General features: G+C 46.6%; 1 protein-coding gene across 1 annotated transcript; it reads right to left on the reverse strand.

Moving 5' to 3' along the window:
• Positions 1 to 1736: 1736 nt before the first annotated feature.
• Positions 1737 to 16066, reverse strand: LOC129339077 (cytoglobin-like). The gene is made up of 4 exons (XM_054993683.1): positions 16041 to 16066; positions 7325 to 7446; positions 4085 to 4296; positions 1737 to 1880 (listed from the first exon to the last, which is right to left on the reverse strand). The coding sequence occupies exons 1-4, from the start codon at positions 16064 to 16066 to the stop codon at positions 1737 to 1739; spliced, it is 504 nt and encodes a 167-aa protein (XP_054849658.1).
• Positions 16067 to 16706: the final 640 nt, after the last annotated feature.

Genomic DNA, 16706 nt, shown 5'->3' on the forward strand with positions numbered 1-16706 from the left:
TTCCGTGCCCCCCAGGAGCACGATTTCTTGGAGGTTGGTGGGCTGCAGTGGGAGGGGAGAAAAATTAAAGTTCCATTCTGCCACTGGAGAATTTACTCTGGATCCAGTCTGGAGAGCCAGTTTGGTGTAGTGGTTAAGAGCGGTGGTTCTCTAATCTAGAGAATCGGGTTTGATTCCCCATTCCTCCACTTGAAACCAGCTTGGGTCAGTCACAGCTCTCCGAAGCTCTCTCAGCCCCACCCACCTCACAGAGTGATGGTTGTATGGATAATAACAACATACTTTGTAAACCGCTCTGAATGGATGTTAAGTCGTCCTGAAGGGCAGCATATAATTGGAATGTTATTATTATTACAATGAATCCAGGTAGAATATAGATGCTATGTGCATCCAGGGCCAGCCCGTCCACTGAGGCCAGTGAGGTGGCTGCCTCAGGTGCTAAGGCACTGGAGGGGCGCTGACCCGGGAGCAGGGGCGCGTGCCACGGAGCTGCCACTGCCGCCGGCCAGGAACGCATGCTGGTAGCTGCAGTGTGGGGCAGCTGAGCAGGCAGCCTCCCATTCAGTTGCTTTGCTGGCCAGGCGCAGCCGGCAGCCAGGGCGGCTGACCACACCTGGCCCGCAGAGCAACTGAATGGGAGGGCTGGAAGGCTCCCCGTGCGCGTGCCAGCCCCTGCATGATGATGTCACATGCAGTGACATCATTACACAGTCCGGTGTGTGTGCACGCACGCGTGCGCACATACAGAGGCAGCATTAAGCTGCCTCGGGTGCCAGCAACACTGGAGCCGGCCCTGTGTGCCTCACTTCATTATAGTCTCTTCTGGACAGGGTTTCCCCCTCTTTCAAATATCAGATAGTGGGTCTTTTAGATCCATCTTTGCTGGTGGATGGATGCATCCTGCATCCTGTTGTATCTATAGAACCAAGTTCCTGCCACACGTTTCATCAGGTTTGGCAGCAGTTCCCCCTTCTCAGTCAGGAGTTTGGCCAGACCCTTTTTGGCTACAACTACCAGGCTAGATTTCTGCATTGTGATGTATACAGTAACAGGGCTTCCTCTGAAGAATATTTGGAAAATTCAAGTCCTTCAGGACGCAGCAGCTGAGAAATTGATTGCAACTCTCTGTGGTGACTACACTTTGCTGCCCCCAAAAAGGTATTCCAGGCTGCCAAATTATTCCCTTTGTTTTCAGAAGCGAGGCAAGTCATGCCCCTGTGGGTTGGCAGCCCCACAGCAGTGCAGTTTCTTCTGCAGGCAAATTTTGCAAAACACCATTGTTACTCTCTTTTAGACACCGGACAGTGGCCGAATCCACATTACCTCCGCACGGCGCTAAATGTCCGCGAAACACCCGGAAGTATAGAGTCTTTCAAGCGCGATTTCAGAAATCGCGCTTGAAAGACTCTATACTTCCGGGTGTTTCGCGGACATTTAGCGCAACACCGGGACGCGCGAAGGTAATGTGGATTCGGCCAATGTCTGTTCTGTTTCGAAACTGCAGCTCCAGCTCAGGCTGATTCCTTTTGATAGCACTGGACCAACTCTGTGGCAGATTGGCCCTGCTCTTGCAAAGAACAGCTTCCATCCCATATCTGACCAGGGTGAACACAAACTCCTCGGAGAAAGAGATCAGAACGAATGCTTATGCTTATACTCCACACACCTTTTATTGCTTCAATTCCACTGATATAAATATACAAAGGAGGACGGGGGAAACGCTGGGGAATCTTGTTCTAAAGAAGGCGTTTCCGACCATAAGCGACTGTGATTTCTTCGTAGAGCACCCGAAAGAACTTGTCCCAAGTAACCAACATGTCATTGGTGAGCTCATTGCCCATGAGGTCTTGGCAGATATTCAGCATTGTCCGAAACAAACGCTGTACAAGGAAGAATAAGAGTTCAGTTCAATGTACAGGCTATCACATGCAGCAAAGCTCTTCATGACCTCGGACCCTCATATCTGCAGGACTGCCTTTCCTTGAATGCTCTGCTTCACTCAGCTGATCCTTCTACCCGTACTTCCCTGCAAAAGGGCAAGATCAACAGACGGCAGTGCACGTGCATTCTCTGTAGTAGCCTCCACCTTAGAGGAGCTTCCACTCTCCTGGCATTTCAAAAACTATGCAAAACTGAATAATCAGGAACACGTATTTATAAAGGTAATGGGGCCACATTATAAAGGAATTGTTCAGGCAGGTTCTCTTTTTTTAAAGTTAACAGGACTATCGTATATTCCACTGTGTATAGTATGTCTTGCCTTTCAGCTGTAGACATCGTCCTGCTCTAACTGCATTTTTATTTATGCAATATCATGTTCTTCATCATGTGACATTTTAATGCTTTATGCTTTGTTTCAGATTTCTGTAATCCTAATCCTATTATGTTGGTTACCAGATGTCTTACCCAGGGCTTTTTTTCGGGGAAAAGAGGTGGTGGAACTCAGTGGGTTGCCAGCAGAAGGGGCAACTCTTGGTGGGAGGTGGTGCCCCTGGTATCACATGTGTGTGCGCAAAGTGCGCACACACTCCCAGGACCGCACAATGACATCACTTTGGGTCAGCTGGAACAAGGGGGGACTTTTTTAAAGTTTAAAATTGCCCTTGGAGAAAATGGTCACATGGCTGGTAGCTCCGCCCCCTGATCTCCAGACAGAGGGGAGTTTAGACTGCCTTCCGCAGCGCAGAGGGCAATCTAAACTCCCCTCTGTCTGGAGATCAGGGGGGGCGGGCCACCAGCCATGTGACCATTTTCAACAGGTTCCAGAACTCCATTCCACCACGTTCCAGCTGAAAAAAAGCCCTGGTCTTACCCCATTGACTGCATTGACTCACACTGAGGCCCCATCCACTTGAGCCCCAGTGAGAAATGCAGACTATACATGAAAATCAATAAATAAAATATTCAGAAGGCATATGCAAGTATTCTGTTCCATCCTATTCATGCAACCTGAGAGCCTACCAGCTGCACAGGTCTCCACAATGCATCCAATACCTGTAGTCACTGTCTCATGTGAATTGGGCAACACATGTATTTTCCATGTGAGTATGGTCATGTGAACCAGAACTCTAAAAAAATCAGGGATCTTGGTCAGCATTAATGGAAGCCTACCTTCGCAGAAAATCCAAGTCACAAGAGACAGTGACTGCACATTTCAGATGCATCACAAGGACCCACAATCTCCTAATACATGCAGCTGGTGGGCTCCCAGTTCTCATAAACAGGAATGGAACAGAATGTTTGCAGAAGGCTCGAAGTCCTGCCTTGGTGGCTTCAGCAATCTGTTACAGCCCTCCAAGGTCAGAGCATCTGGGAAATCAAAGCTGGGACTGCCCTGCAGATGGAGAGAAGCTCTCTTGACCTGATTACCCCAGAAGACCTAGCCTGCTCTGCCCCTTCTCCTCTGCCAGGCACCTTAAAGAAGGAGGGAGTTCCCCTTTCTGACTGTGGCTGCCCTAGAAGCAAAGGACACTGCTGAGGAGATTGAAGGCCAGTCCCTAGCCTGGTGCAGATGTGGACAGGCCCACCACAAAGTAGGTGGCCAGCAAACGAGTCTCTAGCCCTCTAATCTGGCAAGGAAGGAAGGTTAACTACACATCCTGGATTGTCAATCTTGGCCTTTTTCACACTGCTTACCTTCACTTGCAACGACGCGAAAGATTATGCTAAAAACGTGGAAGACTGCATTTTCTTGCGTGAGATTTGCGCGACGTCACGCAAATCTTGAGCAAGAAAACGCAATCTTCCGCGTTTTTAGCACGATCTTCCATGTCATTGCAAGTGAAGGTAAGCAGTGTGAAAAGGGCCCCTGTCTTGGAAAATGCTTGGAGGTTTGGGGGCAGTGCTAAGAGAGGGAGCTTTGCAGGAACAAAATACCATAAAATCTGCCCCCTGAAGCTGCACTTCCTCAAGGTGCACTGAAAGCCCCTGGAGATCAGTTGTAATTCTGGGAGAAATGTAGGCCCCGCCTAGGGGTTAGCAAACCTACTCAGGCACGATAAGCAGCCCAGTGGGTTTGCCTCCACCAGCTTCCCCACACAGCATCCTCTTCTCCCACCACCTCCCTCTTGCTGGGCTCCAGTACCTGGAACATCATGGGCGGCACTTTGTGGTTGTTCTTGTGGCTGTCCACCAAGCGTGCCAGCAGCTTGCAGACCTGCTGCCAGTTCTCTATGTTTTCAATCACTTGGTTGAAAGCGATCATGACTCTCCGGCCATGTACGGCCACCTGGGGGTTCCTTTGTAGGTCACCTTCAGTTGGGACGGTCTTGAAGTACTGCTTGCTTTCGGGGTAATCTGTAAAAAAACTGCATTGAGAAGACACCATTACCATGAGCTAAAAATGGCTGATGAAAAAAACCAACCCAGGAACCAGACCAGGGGGGTGGAGCACCCCCCACAGACTTATCCAGCCAGCCACATGGATTTATGGATTGGAGGGTCCTCAGCAGGGTATAATGCCATAGAGTCCATCCTCCAGGGGAACTGATGTCTGTGGCCCAGAGATCGGTCGTAATTTCAGGAGATCTCCAGCCACTAACCGGTTGGCTACTCTAGTACTGCAGCTAGGCCCACCAAGCCAGGTTTGACCACTCTGAGAAAAAGTAAAAAAGAAAAATAAGGCCTCGTGACAGAAGTAACAGCAGGTAGCTCTAGGAAACACTCTATGATAAAGACCAAAGTTCTTACCATACTTCTGGGTAGCTCTAGGAATTAGGGTTGCCAGCCACACATGGTGGCTGGAGATCTCCCGGAATTACAACTGGTCTCCAGGTGACAGAGATCAGTTCACCCGGAGAAAATGGCTGCTTTGGAGGGGTAGACTCTATGGCATTATACCATTCTAAGGCCCCTCTCCTCCCTAAACCCTGCCTTCTCCAGGCTCCACACCCAAAATTTCCAGGAATTTCCCAGCCTGGACCTGGCAATCCTACTAGGAATTGTCAGAACTCTATGTTAAGAACTTCCTGAAAGTAGACAAGGCACTTTCTTTTTCATTTTTCTTCCAAGACACTGCCCACCCACCATAATCCTCCTAAGCTGTTTGAAGGGCTGCCAGATCCCTCAGCTGGCTGGCGATGGAAAGAGGCGGGGGAACAGGCTCCCCAGGCACGCTCCTGGCGCAGCACGATGATGTCGCTCCTAGGAGTGATGTCATTGTACAGGCCCCAGGAACACACCTGCACTTTGCACCAGGCTGATTTGGGCCCCAAACAGGTGAGGAGAAGAAAAAAATAAGTGCTGGGTCCCTCTCCCCTCCCACTGGGAGCATAAGGAGACCTGGCAACCCTAGCTGCTTGCCTTGGTGAAAGGGGAGAGGCAAAGAAAGCAGCTGGTTGAGGCCAGGCTGAAAAGTGCAGAAGTCATTCGATATGAGCCCTGTTCACATGTTATAGGGATTGCACATGCATCCTGCTATGTGTGTTTCCTTTCAAAATAAAATCAGAGAGCCCAGTGCCTGATAAATGTGGGGATTCAAATGCACATTCTATGGTATGTGTGTTGGTCATAAGAATGACTCAGTCCTCTGCAGACGTTATGTTGTCCCCATTTTCTATTATCTTTTCCTGCACACTGAGTGTAATAATTTATTAGTATATCACAGCAAGAACAATGCGTCTTTTGCCACTCGTATGGAGACACTTATTTATCTGCTTCATTGATAGCCCGACTTTCTCCCCAGTGGGGACCCAATGTGGCGTCTGTCACTCTGTAGTTCTCCATTTTTATTCTTACAGCAGCACTGTTAGTAAAGTTTGACTGAGAGTGTTTAACAGGCCCAGGGTCACCCAGCAAATTTCCATGGCAAAGCAGGGATTCAAACCTTGGTCACTGATAGGGTTATCAGGTCCTCCTACCCTCCCAGCTGGAGCAGGGGGCCCAGAATTCACCTTTCCTGATCTCTCGCACTAACCCGAACCATCCTGTCCTGTGCAATGATGTCACTTCCGGCACCATTAGGGCCACTGCAGAGCGCGGGAGCGCTCCCGTGCTCCACAGCAGCATGATTCAGCCTGAATCTGGCCCAGTTTGGCCCTAATCTGGCTGCTGCGGTGCACAGGAGTGCACTGCACCGCTCAGGAGCACGATCCAGGAGGCGTGTCCCCCCCCCGCCGGCCAGGTAAGAGGGGCGGGGGATGGAGGGTGGGAGCAGGGGATCCCCTGCCCACAGCAGGGGACTGGTAACCCTAGCACTTGCTCCTGTCACAGCACGATAATATTGCTTCCTGGAATGACATCATTGCATCCAGTGGTGGGCATGCTCCTCCTGGGCATGATGACATCACTCCCAGAAGCATCATTGCACCCATAGGGACCCACTGCATACGGACCCGGGAGGTTTTTTGCCTCTCAGGCCTATTCCTGAGGGCCTTCCCCCCCCCCCCCCACCAGCCATGTGAGTGGTAGTGAGAGGCAGAGGCTGGGAGCAGGGAGAGAGGCCATCCGCTGCTGTTGGACATTGATTGCTTGCCTCAGCCTGCTGCTCCTACATGTCCGACATTTTCTATGCAGTTTTCCCTTACAGTCGAACTAAAAAAAAAAACCAACTGTCTGGGTGAAAACCAGATACCTGGCAACTTGACTACTGAGCAGTAGTGGTGGGGGTAACACATGAATTTACATTGGAAGATACAGTGAGGCCTGCAGTATTCAGCTTTGAGGAAAGAGTTGTTCATCTGCTCTGGAACCTGGGCTCAGCAGTGACAATACTGCTGCATTTTGCAACAGACTGCTATGCACCCACACGCCAGTGGTAATTGGCACATGGCTGCACGCATAGTCCTCTGTTGCACAGAGAACATAGGGTTGCCACCCCCCCCCCATTTAAGGCATGGGAGCTCCCACCCCCAGCTCCCACCTCTCACCACTGCTCACCTGGCTGGCAGGGGGAGAAGCTATCAGGAAGGGGAGAGTCAGGCCAGGAGGTACACTGGCAAAATGGGTGCCTGCATCCCCGGGCAATTACTTCACTTCTGGTGCAACCTGGATCTTTTTTCTACACACTTCAGATTGCCAGGTCTCCTGCTGTCAACCTTCATTGCCAGCTGCCAGTTGTAGTGGTGGCAGGAAAAAGTTTAAATGCCAGTGTTGCACACAGTGGAAAACCCACAAGTGACATCACACTCTCTGCCAGTTTCCAGCTATCCCTAGAGTGATGTAATATCACTCCCAGCGGCCCCTATAAGCACCCTTTGCACTGAGGGTAGAAAAATTGCTGTAAAGGCTTCAACTGCACAACATTGTGAAGGACACTAAAAATACCCAGCCCTGAAACTGCTGCTGTTGGGAGAGATGGAAGGAAATGATTGAAGACTCCCCACACCAAAAAAACTGAGCTGGTTGTACTTGATGATGATGGTTCGGCCGTTTTCCTCTGCTTCTTCAAACAATCTTTTCCAAAGGAATCGGATATTCACATAATCTGCATTTGTCAGTGCTACACATCTGGAGAGGAGACAAACAGACAAGTTACAGGCCAAGAAACAGGGTTGTCCTGTCCACTTACCCTCCCAGCAGGAGTGGGAGAAGCTGGATGCTCTGGAAGTGCTGTTATTGCGCCACTGGGGGACCTGGCTGCCCTACCGAGAGGGGCTGCCAACTCTACCTTGGGACATTTCTGGAGATTTGGAGGCAGTCCCTGGGAAAGGCAGGATTTGGAAAGGGGAGGGGGTTCAGTGGGGATGTGATGCCAAAGAGTCTGTCCTCAAAAGCTGCCTTTTCCTCCTGGGGAACTGATCTCTATAGTCTGGAGATCAGTTGTAATTTCAGGAGAACTCCAGGTCCCACCCCTTGGAAGAGATCCAGCTTTATAAATTGTTGGAGATATTCTGAGAAAAACTACTCTGTCTGTAGGAGGTGACTCTTCACAACACAGCAACAGACTACCTCCCCAGGGGCAAATTCACAGAAGGCCAGGAGGGGGAAGACACATGAAGAAAAGCTACTGAGGCCCAGATTCAAGAGCACTCATTTGGACCCATGACAAGGAAGTCCCATTGCTGAGCTGCAGAGAGCTGGTGGGTGGTAACCCAAGATTTCTGTTTGGGAATTCCCTGCTTGTTCAGAGAACTCTTTATAGTTTGGAGTGTGGGCATGTGCTTCAGAAGCATTAACCCTTCCTGGAGCCTCTGAGACAATTCCTAGGGAGGTGACAAAGAACTCACTGCTTGGTTGCTTGCTACCGGAATTATTTCCATTCTCACTAAGGGAAAAGGTCAATTCTGAGCAGCACGAATCATAATGCAACAATCGCATAGTTCACTTTCAGGTATCAAAAGTCATCTTTTGGCGCTCGTGGCTATGCAAAACACCAAGGACAAGGGGACAGCCACAACTGTGTTTCTAGCAAAATCGGCCCAGTGGCCTTCTTCAGTGTGATCTTGGCCTTCTGGGTGAGGAGAATGCCTCCTGCCCTGCTTTTCAGAAAATCCTGCTTATAGTAATGATTATTGGCCTTTTGGGATTTGCTTGTGTGTAAACCTAGATTATCTAGGCAGTTCCTTCAGCAAAATGAGCCTTGTCTTTTGTTGGTTTCTGTGACACCAAGCAGGGGCAGGTCAGCAAAGTCACATTCTGAAGGCAACTGAACAGTTGCTGAGACACCTTAAAGACAACAAGATTTTCATGGTATAGGCTTTTGAGAGTCAAAGCTCCCTTTGTAGTATCTGATGAGGGGAACTTTGATTTTCAAAAGTTTATATCCTGACACTCCTGTTGGTCTTTTAAGGTGACGCTGGACTAAAATAGTGCTGTTCTACTGCAGACCAACATGGCTGAAAATATCTGAATAGTTACTCACTCTGTAGAATTTGACCTATGGTTGCCATCCTTCAGGCGCGGCCTGGAGATCTCCCAGAATTACAACTGATCTCCAGACTGCAGAGATGAATTCCCCAGGAGAAAAAGGTTGCTTTGGAGGGTGAACTCTATGGCATTACACCCCACTGAGGTCCCTCCCCAAACTCTACCCTCTCCAGGCTCCATGCCCAATTCTTTAGGAAGTTCACAACCTGTAGCTGACAACTATACACTATGTCCCTCTGGGGTCTCAGCTCAACAGCTTCAGAGATTGATGCTACCTAAGAAATTACTACAAACATTTCCCCAGTGAAGGCAACAAAAGCACAATTCTCTCTCTCTCTCTCTCTGTCTCCTTTCCAGAGTTTATCACTCTCCCACCAGAACCCACTGGGATCCTCACAGATTTGAACTGTGTTCCAGGCCCAAAGACCAATTCCTGCCCCCCCTTCCCAGTACAGTCCAAAGGCTGCTGACTGCACTCCACTGGGAGTCTGAGGGCAGGGCTCTAGAGAGGCCCTCCCCAATCTCCACCCAAGTTACTCACGCAGAAGTTGACCTGCTACTAGAGGCAGCCATGGTTCACTCATTGGCACAGCTAAGCCCCGGAACCTTCCAGCAACAGAATTCTAGGACAGACAGTTGATGCTAGGCGAGGGAGAGGCTTCATCTTCTCTACTGGGCCTCCTGCGAAGTTGACACCAAACAATTGGGGTGGGGTTGGTTATGAAAAATTTTGGCTGTGTAGCAAGAGAATAGCCATCTTTTGTTTCATCTGATATTCCCACACTGTCCCCTCCTTCCTCCTGTTTTTTAATGTTTTGATCTGGTTTTCAAGACATGTTTTTACTATGAATGGTTTTAATATTAGCTACCTTTGATGGCAGGTTGTATAAATTTTGTAAATAAATAAAAGCACCAGAGCATCCTCAAAATGGTGGCATTGCTGTGGTCCATACGACCATACTGAAAGCTGTTGCCCTGCCCCTTAGATGCTGAGGCATACACTGCTCCTGGCTGCTTTCTTTCCCTGGACTCCTCACTGAAGAGAATTTCAGAACGCTAAGTGACAAAACTAGGATTTGGCAGGCCCAGGTTCAAATTCTCACTCTGCCATGGTAGCCTGCTTGGGCCAGTCACCTTCTCTCAGTCTAACCTACCTCACAGGTAGAGGATAAAACAAAGGTGGGAAGAATGCTCTTGCAAGTTGCTTCAGGGAGGACCCCGTTGGGGAGAAAAGCAGGGTATAAATGGCTAAATAAACCACTAAGAGCTGTCCTGCAGCCACCTTTTATTTATTTCACTTATTTCCTGCCTTTCTCCCCAATGGGAATCCAGAGCAGCTGACATCATTTTCCTCTTCTAAATTTTCTCCTCACAACCCTAGGGTTAGGCTAAGAAAGAGACTGATTGGCCCAAGGTGAATTTCTAAGACTTTGTGGATGCTTTGAATGTATCTTTTTTTTTTTTAATGGAGTGTGCAGAAGCAATTTGAGGCAACCACGTGGAAATGCATTCAAGATATTTGCAATATGTGGTTCCTGGCCTTTCACAGCCACTTGTGTTTCCTTCCTGCCTGACAAAACACTGAGGCTGAGCAGGAAATGGAGGCTGAAATAAGAAGGCCACCAGGGGGAAATTCAGAGTCATAATGGGTGAATTCTTCTCACATTAACTGGGTAAGAGTATATTAAGGTCATGAGAATGAGACAAAATTTCTTATTACCATAAATTATGGTATCTTGGAGCAGATTGGGAGAACCTGGTGTGAGGTAAGTGAACACCATGTGATAAATAACAGCTCAATCATTTTACCTCAAAATTCCCATTTTGGTTTTGTTGAACTGGCACTATTGAGCACATGAAGCAGACCAGAGGGGAAACAAAATCAAAACAGGGGTTTAATGTTCAAGCCGTGGGGTTGCAACATGCAGTAGCATTCCTAATGTTTATCACCAAATGATCACAAAATGATCTTGCTTGTAATGAACCATATACTTGTGCCCACGAATGCACAGCTATAAGACTACAAGTCCCATGACACAGTGCAGCTATGAAAGGGAAAAAATGTGTGGAGACCTCAGTTGCCTTTGATTGATGCTAGGAATTGGCAGTGCTGCTGATGAAACAGAGGTGAGTAGCCAGCTTCCATTCATTTCACATTAGCATCATTTTCTGGTTCCTTGCTCTAAATTTTCCCATCACCTTAACACTGCACATTTATTTTTGCATCTGCTACATACACTTGGGACGTAAATCCTACACAAATGGTGAAAACAACAGTGAAAATGAAACACGCTTGTGACACCAGCAACAAAATTGAGGCAAACAACCTACAACCTAATGATAATAAAGATGATTTGGAGCAATGGATCGAAAATTAATATTGTAAGCTTGCTGATACTTAAGAACAGGTCATGCTTATTTTGCCAGTGTGAATCATAAGTGACTTTGTCAAAAGCACTGCCATTTTTGGAATGGCTGCCAGACACTGCATCAGCATTTGGAGGTGACAAACCTCAAATATTTGACCTGAATTTTTTTGCGACTGGCTTGGCCACATTTGGAACCTGCAGGTCAACATTTGGCAAAAGAGCAGGCTCAGGTGAAGGAAGGTGATTTTTAACATCCTCCTATCAGAGGTCTTTGCTCTCTCCTGTTACAAATGTTTTACTAGCAATTATTCCCTGGAGGTGCAAAAATTTCATACCTATACCCAGTGGAATTTCATTTAAGTAACAGCTGATATTTTACAACATTTGATACTCAATGTGCAATTTTTTAATAGCACGCAGTTTCACAGTTATAAGCTAATGACATCTCAGATTTGATGTCTGGCAAAAATCAAACCTGTCCTGGGATGCCAGCAAGTCTAAATCAGTTGCCTTGTGTTGAATTTCAAATACAGATTCAAATGGCAAAATGTGGATAGTAAAGCAAGGAAATAGGATTCAGCATCGCAAGCTGGGACTATCAGCTGGTTCTTCTCATGCCCCACAGAAAAGACACACACACACACCCCCAACATTTGGCGGGCCCATGAGAACGATGCTGCCTGTTGCTACTCTCAATCAAGGCAGGACTGGACTTCCATGCTCAGAGGCAGTATACCTTTGAATTCCAGTTTCTAGGGGTCAGCAGTCACTTTTGCCTCTGTGCCCTGCTGTGGGCCGCCCAGGGTTTCAGGTCAGCTGTGGTGGACTAGAAGATCCAGCAAGACTCTTCTTATGTATTGATGCTAATGCAAGAGCCGGGGGGGGGGGGGGTTGCCATTTCCCTTTCTTGCTACATCCCTTTGTATCATTTCTGAAGGTACCCTGACCTCCAGGAGCCATTTGGGTTAAAGGACCAGAGACTGAGAAAAACACCTTCTGCACACTTGTCCCATTTGCATTGGATTAAATGGACCCCATTATCATTTTGGAGCATCCAAAGCACTTCCCATAATTATCCTTGTTGCAATGCTTACAACAGTTTTGCAAAGTGGGTCACTGTTATGATCTCACAGATGTGGGGAAAGGATGTGAAAAATGGCCTAGGTCCCAATGCAGCTTAGATCCAGCCAGCTGTTCCTCCTGCCACTTCCTTCAGTGCTGCCACCAGACAAGACCAATTTGAGCAGACTTACCAGCACTGCTGGTACGGAGCCCATCTTGCTCTTGACTGCCAGTGGCCCTCCAGGACAGCTACCCACCAGAAACTTTCCCAGTAAGTTACAGGGCCAATCTGCCTCTGGAGTTGCCTCAAGGAAAGTAACTTGCCAGAGTTCATATAACAGGGTCTGTGTTGAGTCCACACAAATGGCAGCATTCAAACTAGGGACTTAGAATGTCAGCCTCTGAGCCGCTTGACTAAGCCAGTTCTCAACATCAGCCTTGCATTAGAATGATTTCTAGAAATGCAAATAATAATAGTAACAATAACTGCACTTATATATCACTCTTCTAGACAGATTAGTGCTGCACTTAGAGCGGTGAACAAGGTAAGTGTTGTTATCATCCCCACAATACAGCTGGGGAGCTGGGGCTTACCCAAGGCCACCTGCTTAACTTATGACAGTAGTGGGATTCGAACCAGCAAAGTACTGATTCGCAACCACTTAATCTATTAGTCCTGATGGAATATAGGATCTGAAATTTCGTTCTGTGGTGTTCGTTCTGTGGTGTTTTTGTTCTGGGTTGGCTTATTTGTATATGAACAGCAAGTCATCCAGCAATGACTAGGCATGCGTCAAGCAGCGTTTGTTGGGACATCGCTTGGCTGTTCATATGCATGAAGAGGTATAAACATTTCCACTGTTTTGAGGTGTTAATAAATTTCAAATAAAAAAAAAGTTGCCAGCAGCCTTGAATTCTTTTATTTATTTAAATTATGTACATAGTCTACCTTGCTTGGCAAAACTCAAGGTAGATTACATAGTATACGTCAATATGAAGTATGGCTGGAACATCCTAAACAATGCAATAGGTTAACAGTCAGTACCAAGTAGTATAGTCTGCAGTCCCTATCCTTTTTCCAAAGCATCTCTCTGTGCCATTTCCTTATAGTACAGCCCCCTACCGGTAAAAAAGGCCCTCTTGAATAACTGAGTTTTGTGTAGGTTATGGAAAGCCTGGAGAGTGGGAGCCTTTCTAACCTCATCAGGCAGGCCACTCCAAAAGGGGCCACTACATAGAATGTGATTTTGCCCATTTGTAGGGTGATACCATATCAAATGGGTAATTACAGCAAAAACCTTAAAAAATAACAAAATGTATCCCAGCACAAGCTTTCAGGAGTCAAGAGTCACTTTGTTAGATGCATGAAGTGTGCCTCAGTTAGGCGGATGCATGTATATAATAAGCTGCAAACAACCCATTTTTAATATAAATGCAGCTGTGGTCTTTAAGGTCCCACTGGGCTCCTGTTTTAAACAGCTTAAGAACATAAGAAGAACAGACAAGCCCCGCTGGATCATACCACTGGTCCATCTAGTGCAGCATCCTATCTCACACAGTGGCCTACAGTGACTCCAGAGGGCCAGCAAGATATGGGGGCTGAGACCTTCCCCTGTTCTTGCCTCCTGGCACTGGTATTCGGAGGTTGACTGCCTCTGAATGTGGAGGTTCCCTTTAGTCACCATGGCTAGTAGCCACTGACAGACCTATTGTCGATGAACACTGGGGAAAAAACCCGCCTTGCAAGTTTAAAGATTATCACCAGAAAGCTGCAGCTAACAACAGAATCCTAAACAGGGCTGCACCATTCTAATTCCATTAAACTCAATGGGCTTTGACAGGAGCTTCAGATTTCACTGTGAAAGATGACTCTTCTGTGGAACTAGATCAACTGTGTGAAGCTCCTCAAAAGATCAATAGGCTTTTAGACCACTCTTGATGGCAAGCGGCTCCACTCTAACCTTAGCAGGAAGGAGAGAAAAAGAGAGGGTCCAGCTGAGCCGGAGTTTGCAAGAAGCAGCGTTGGGAGGCATCTTCATGAAAGAGAGGCATTCTGACAGGCAAGATTAACAATATTGTACAAGTACCATATAGAGACCGAAGATTGTGAACGTGCAGCCCGTGAATCACATCCAGCCCTTGAAGCGATTTTATCAAATTCCCAGTAACGCTGCATTTCTCATAAATAATGCACTAAAAATCGAATATTCCCTGTTTGCAATGCTCTCTTTTCTCTCAAGCCGGGCACTCGTTGTTTTGAAGGTCTGATATATGGTCAACAATTGAGCACATAATGTATTTCCAGTGGCTGTGGTGCTTTTGTGCCACATAATCAGTAGCATTCAGTGGTAGACTAGTCAACTGGCTACTGGCTACTGTGAGTGCAGGCTCAAAACTTTCCAGATCAATAGCAAATCCTGTGCTGTACAACCCAGGCACACAGATTTCATTTGTACATAATGTGCCATCAAGTTGCAACTCACATAGCAAGCCCATCAAAGGGTTTTCAAGGCAAGTGAGGGGCAGCAGTGGTTTGCTATCACCCTCCCCTGCAGATCAACTCCAGTCTTCTCTGGTGGCCTCCCATCCAAGTTCTGAGCAGAGCCGACCCTGCTTAGCTTCCAAGATGAGGCTATACTATGCCACCTTCCCTCCTCAGCTGTAGTAGAACACTATAATAAGCAATACTAAATCAAGAGTTAAGAAGTTACATTAAAGAGTTACATCAAAGTGTGAACTCCTCCTCCAGAGCAGACTCACACTGCGACCTTGGGTTGGTAGCACACTCTCAGCCTGATCTACTCCGCAAGGTCGTTGCAAGGATCAAATGGAGGAGAGGAGAATGACGTGAGCCACTTTGGGTTCCCAGTGGGAGAGAAAAGTAAGGGATAAATGAAGTAAATAAATACAATTGGGCAGGCATCTTCGGAAGTCTTTAATATCCAGAAGGGTGGTGTTTAATAGGTTTTGGTAAGTATAGGATTCTAACTGGGTCCAAAGAGGATGAGGTTTAATTCAGGCTTGAAAAAAACCTGCATGTCCACAGAATTCATAAATTTGGAAAGCAGTGGCACAATATCAGCTCTATGCCTAGAACAAATGACTCATATTTATTTACCATTTTGTTAATATTTCTCCATTATCATCTCCATTATCAAAAGCAAATTAGGATACAGCAAATAGGATACAGCCTCAGGGATTCTGAAACAAAGCCATAATTTAATATTAAAAGGATTGAGTTATTTGAGAGATAGCTGTGGAGTGCTATTAGGAGTAACGGAGAGTGGGCCAAATGGAAGTTTCTTTCCAGCATCCCATAGCCTTGAATTGCTTTTTGGTGCAAGCAAGAGGCATTTCCTTGTCTCTACTAATGATGCCAATTTTTTTAGAGCAGTCACACGTCTTGTGCCTAGGCTTACAACATTAATTATGCTTGCCTTGCACTTTACAAGCATTTAGAAGTATTTTTTAAAAACCATGATGTATAAGGTTCACAATCCAGCCTGGTCCTGTTTTCCCAAGATGCTCAACTTTGCTTTCCAGATGCCAGCTTTGCAGAATTTATTTTGAAAGCCTCCAGCCAAGAAAGTTTTGGATATGGTTTATGTTTTCCCATGATTATGCTACAGGGGAGAAAACAGGGACTGTAAACAGAAATAAACTGGGTGACACTTAAAAAGAAAATACAAACAATTAATGGCATATAATGCTTAAGCCGTGCTGCAGAATATTCTCAGGTTTCAGTTTATCGGTCCAAATGGTAGTTTCATTGGGATAGAAGGTTTCAATTGGGCAAATACTCACCTGTTTTCCATCTTATTCTGTGCCATTGTTGGATGAAAGGTTTCACAGGCGAGCCAGTCCATTAACATCTCTTCCTCCACTCCCTGATTTTTTAAAAGTTAGCTTTTATTTGTATTTTGTTTTTCTTGAACTGAGCATAGCAAAGGAGAAGAAATCATCCATGAAGTCTTTGCCTTGTTTGTTATTCCTCAAAATTGTTCTCTCACCTTTTAAGATGCTTATTGAATTTCAGGAAGTGCAGTTGCTGATTCAGCAGCACACGCTATTCTTAAGCCATTGCACAGGCCCAGAGATCTTTTTTTTCCCCTCAAGGTCAAATTTACACTCATTGCATTATAAACTAGCTTAACTTTTTGAAAAAATCAAAACCCTCCCAATCTTCACAGTTGTGCACTTAACCGCAGTAAAAACTGGTTTGCATTCTCTGGCAACATGGAACACCCTGTATTTTGTATTTCATCCTGTAACCTGGAACTGGATTCTGGAAATCCATCTTTTTAAAAAAATCTGTGCTGTAAAGGTGATGTTCGAAATCCAAAGCTAGTTTGCAGTGGTGACAGAGGAAAAAGAGACGGTAGAAGAGAGAATTTTTCAAATGAGACTGCGTGCTGCCTGGGTTTACACTAATGAACATAAACTGTCCTGCAGTTAGGTAGCAGTTCTTAA

This window comes from Eublepharis macularius, chromosome 12 (assembly GCF_028583425.1).
Source record: "Eublepharis macularius isolate TG4126 chromosome 12, MPM_Emac_v1.0, whole genome shotgun sequence".
In the NCBI taxonomy this organism is placed as follows: Eukaryota; Metazoa; Chordata; class Lepidosauria; order Squamata; family Eublepharidae; genus Eublepharis; species Eublepharis macularius.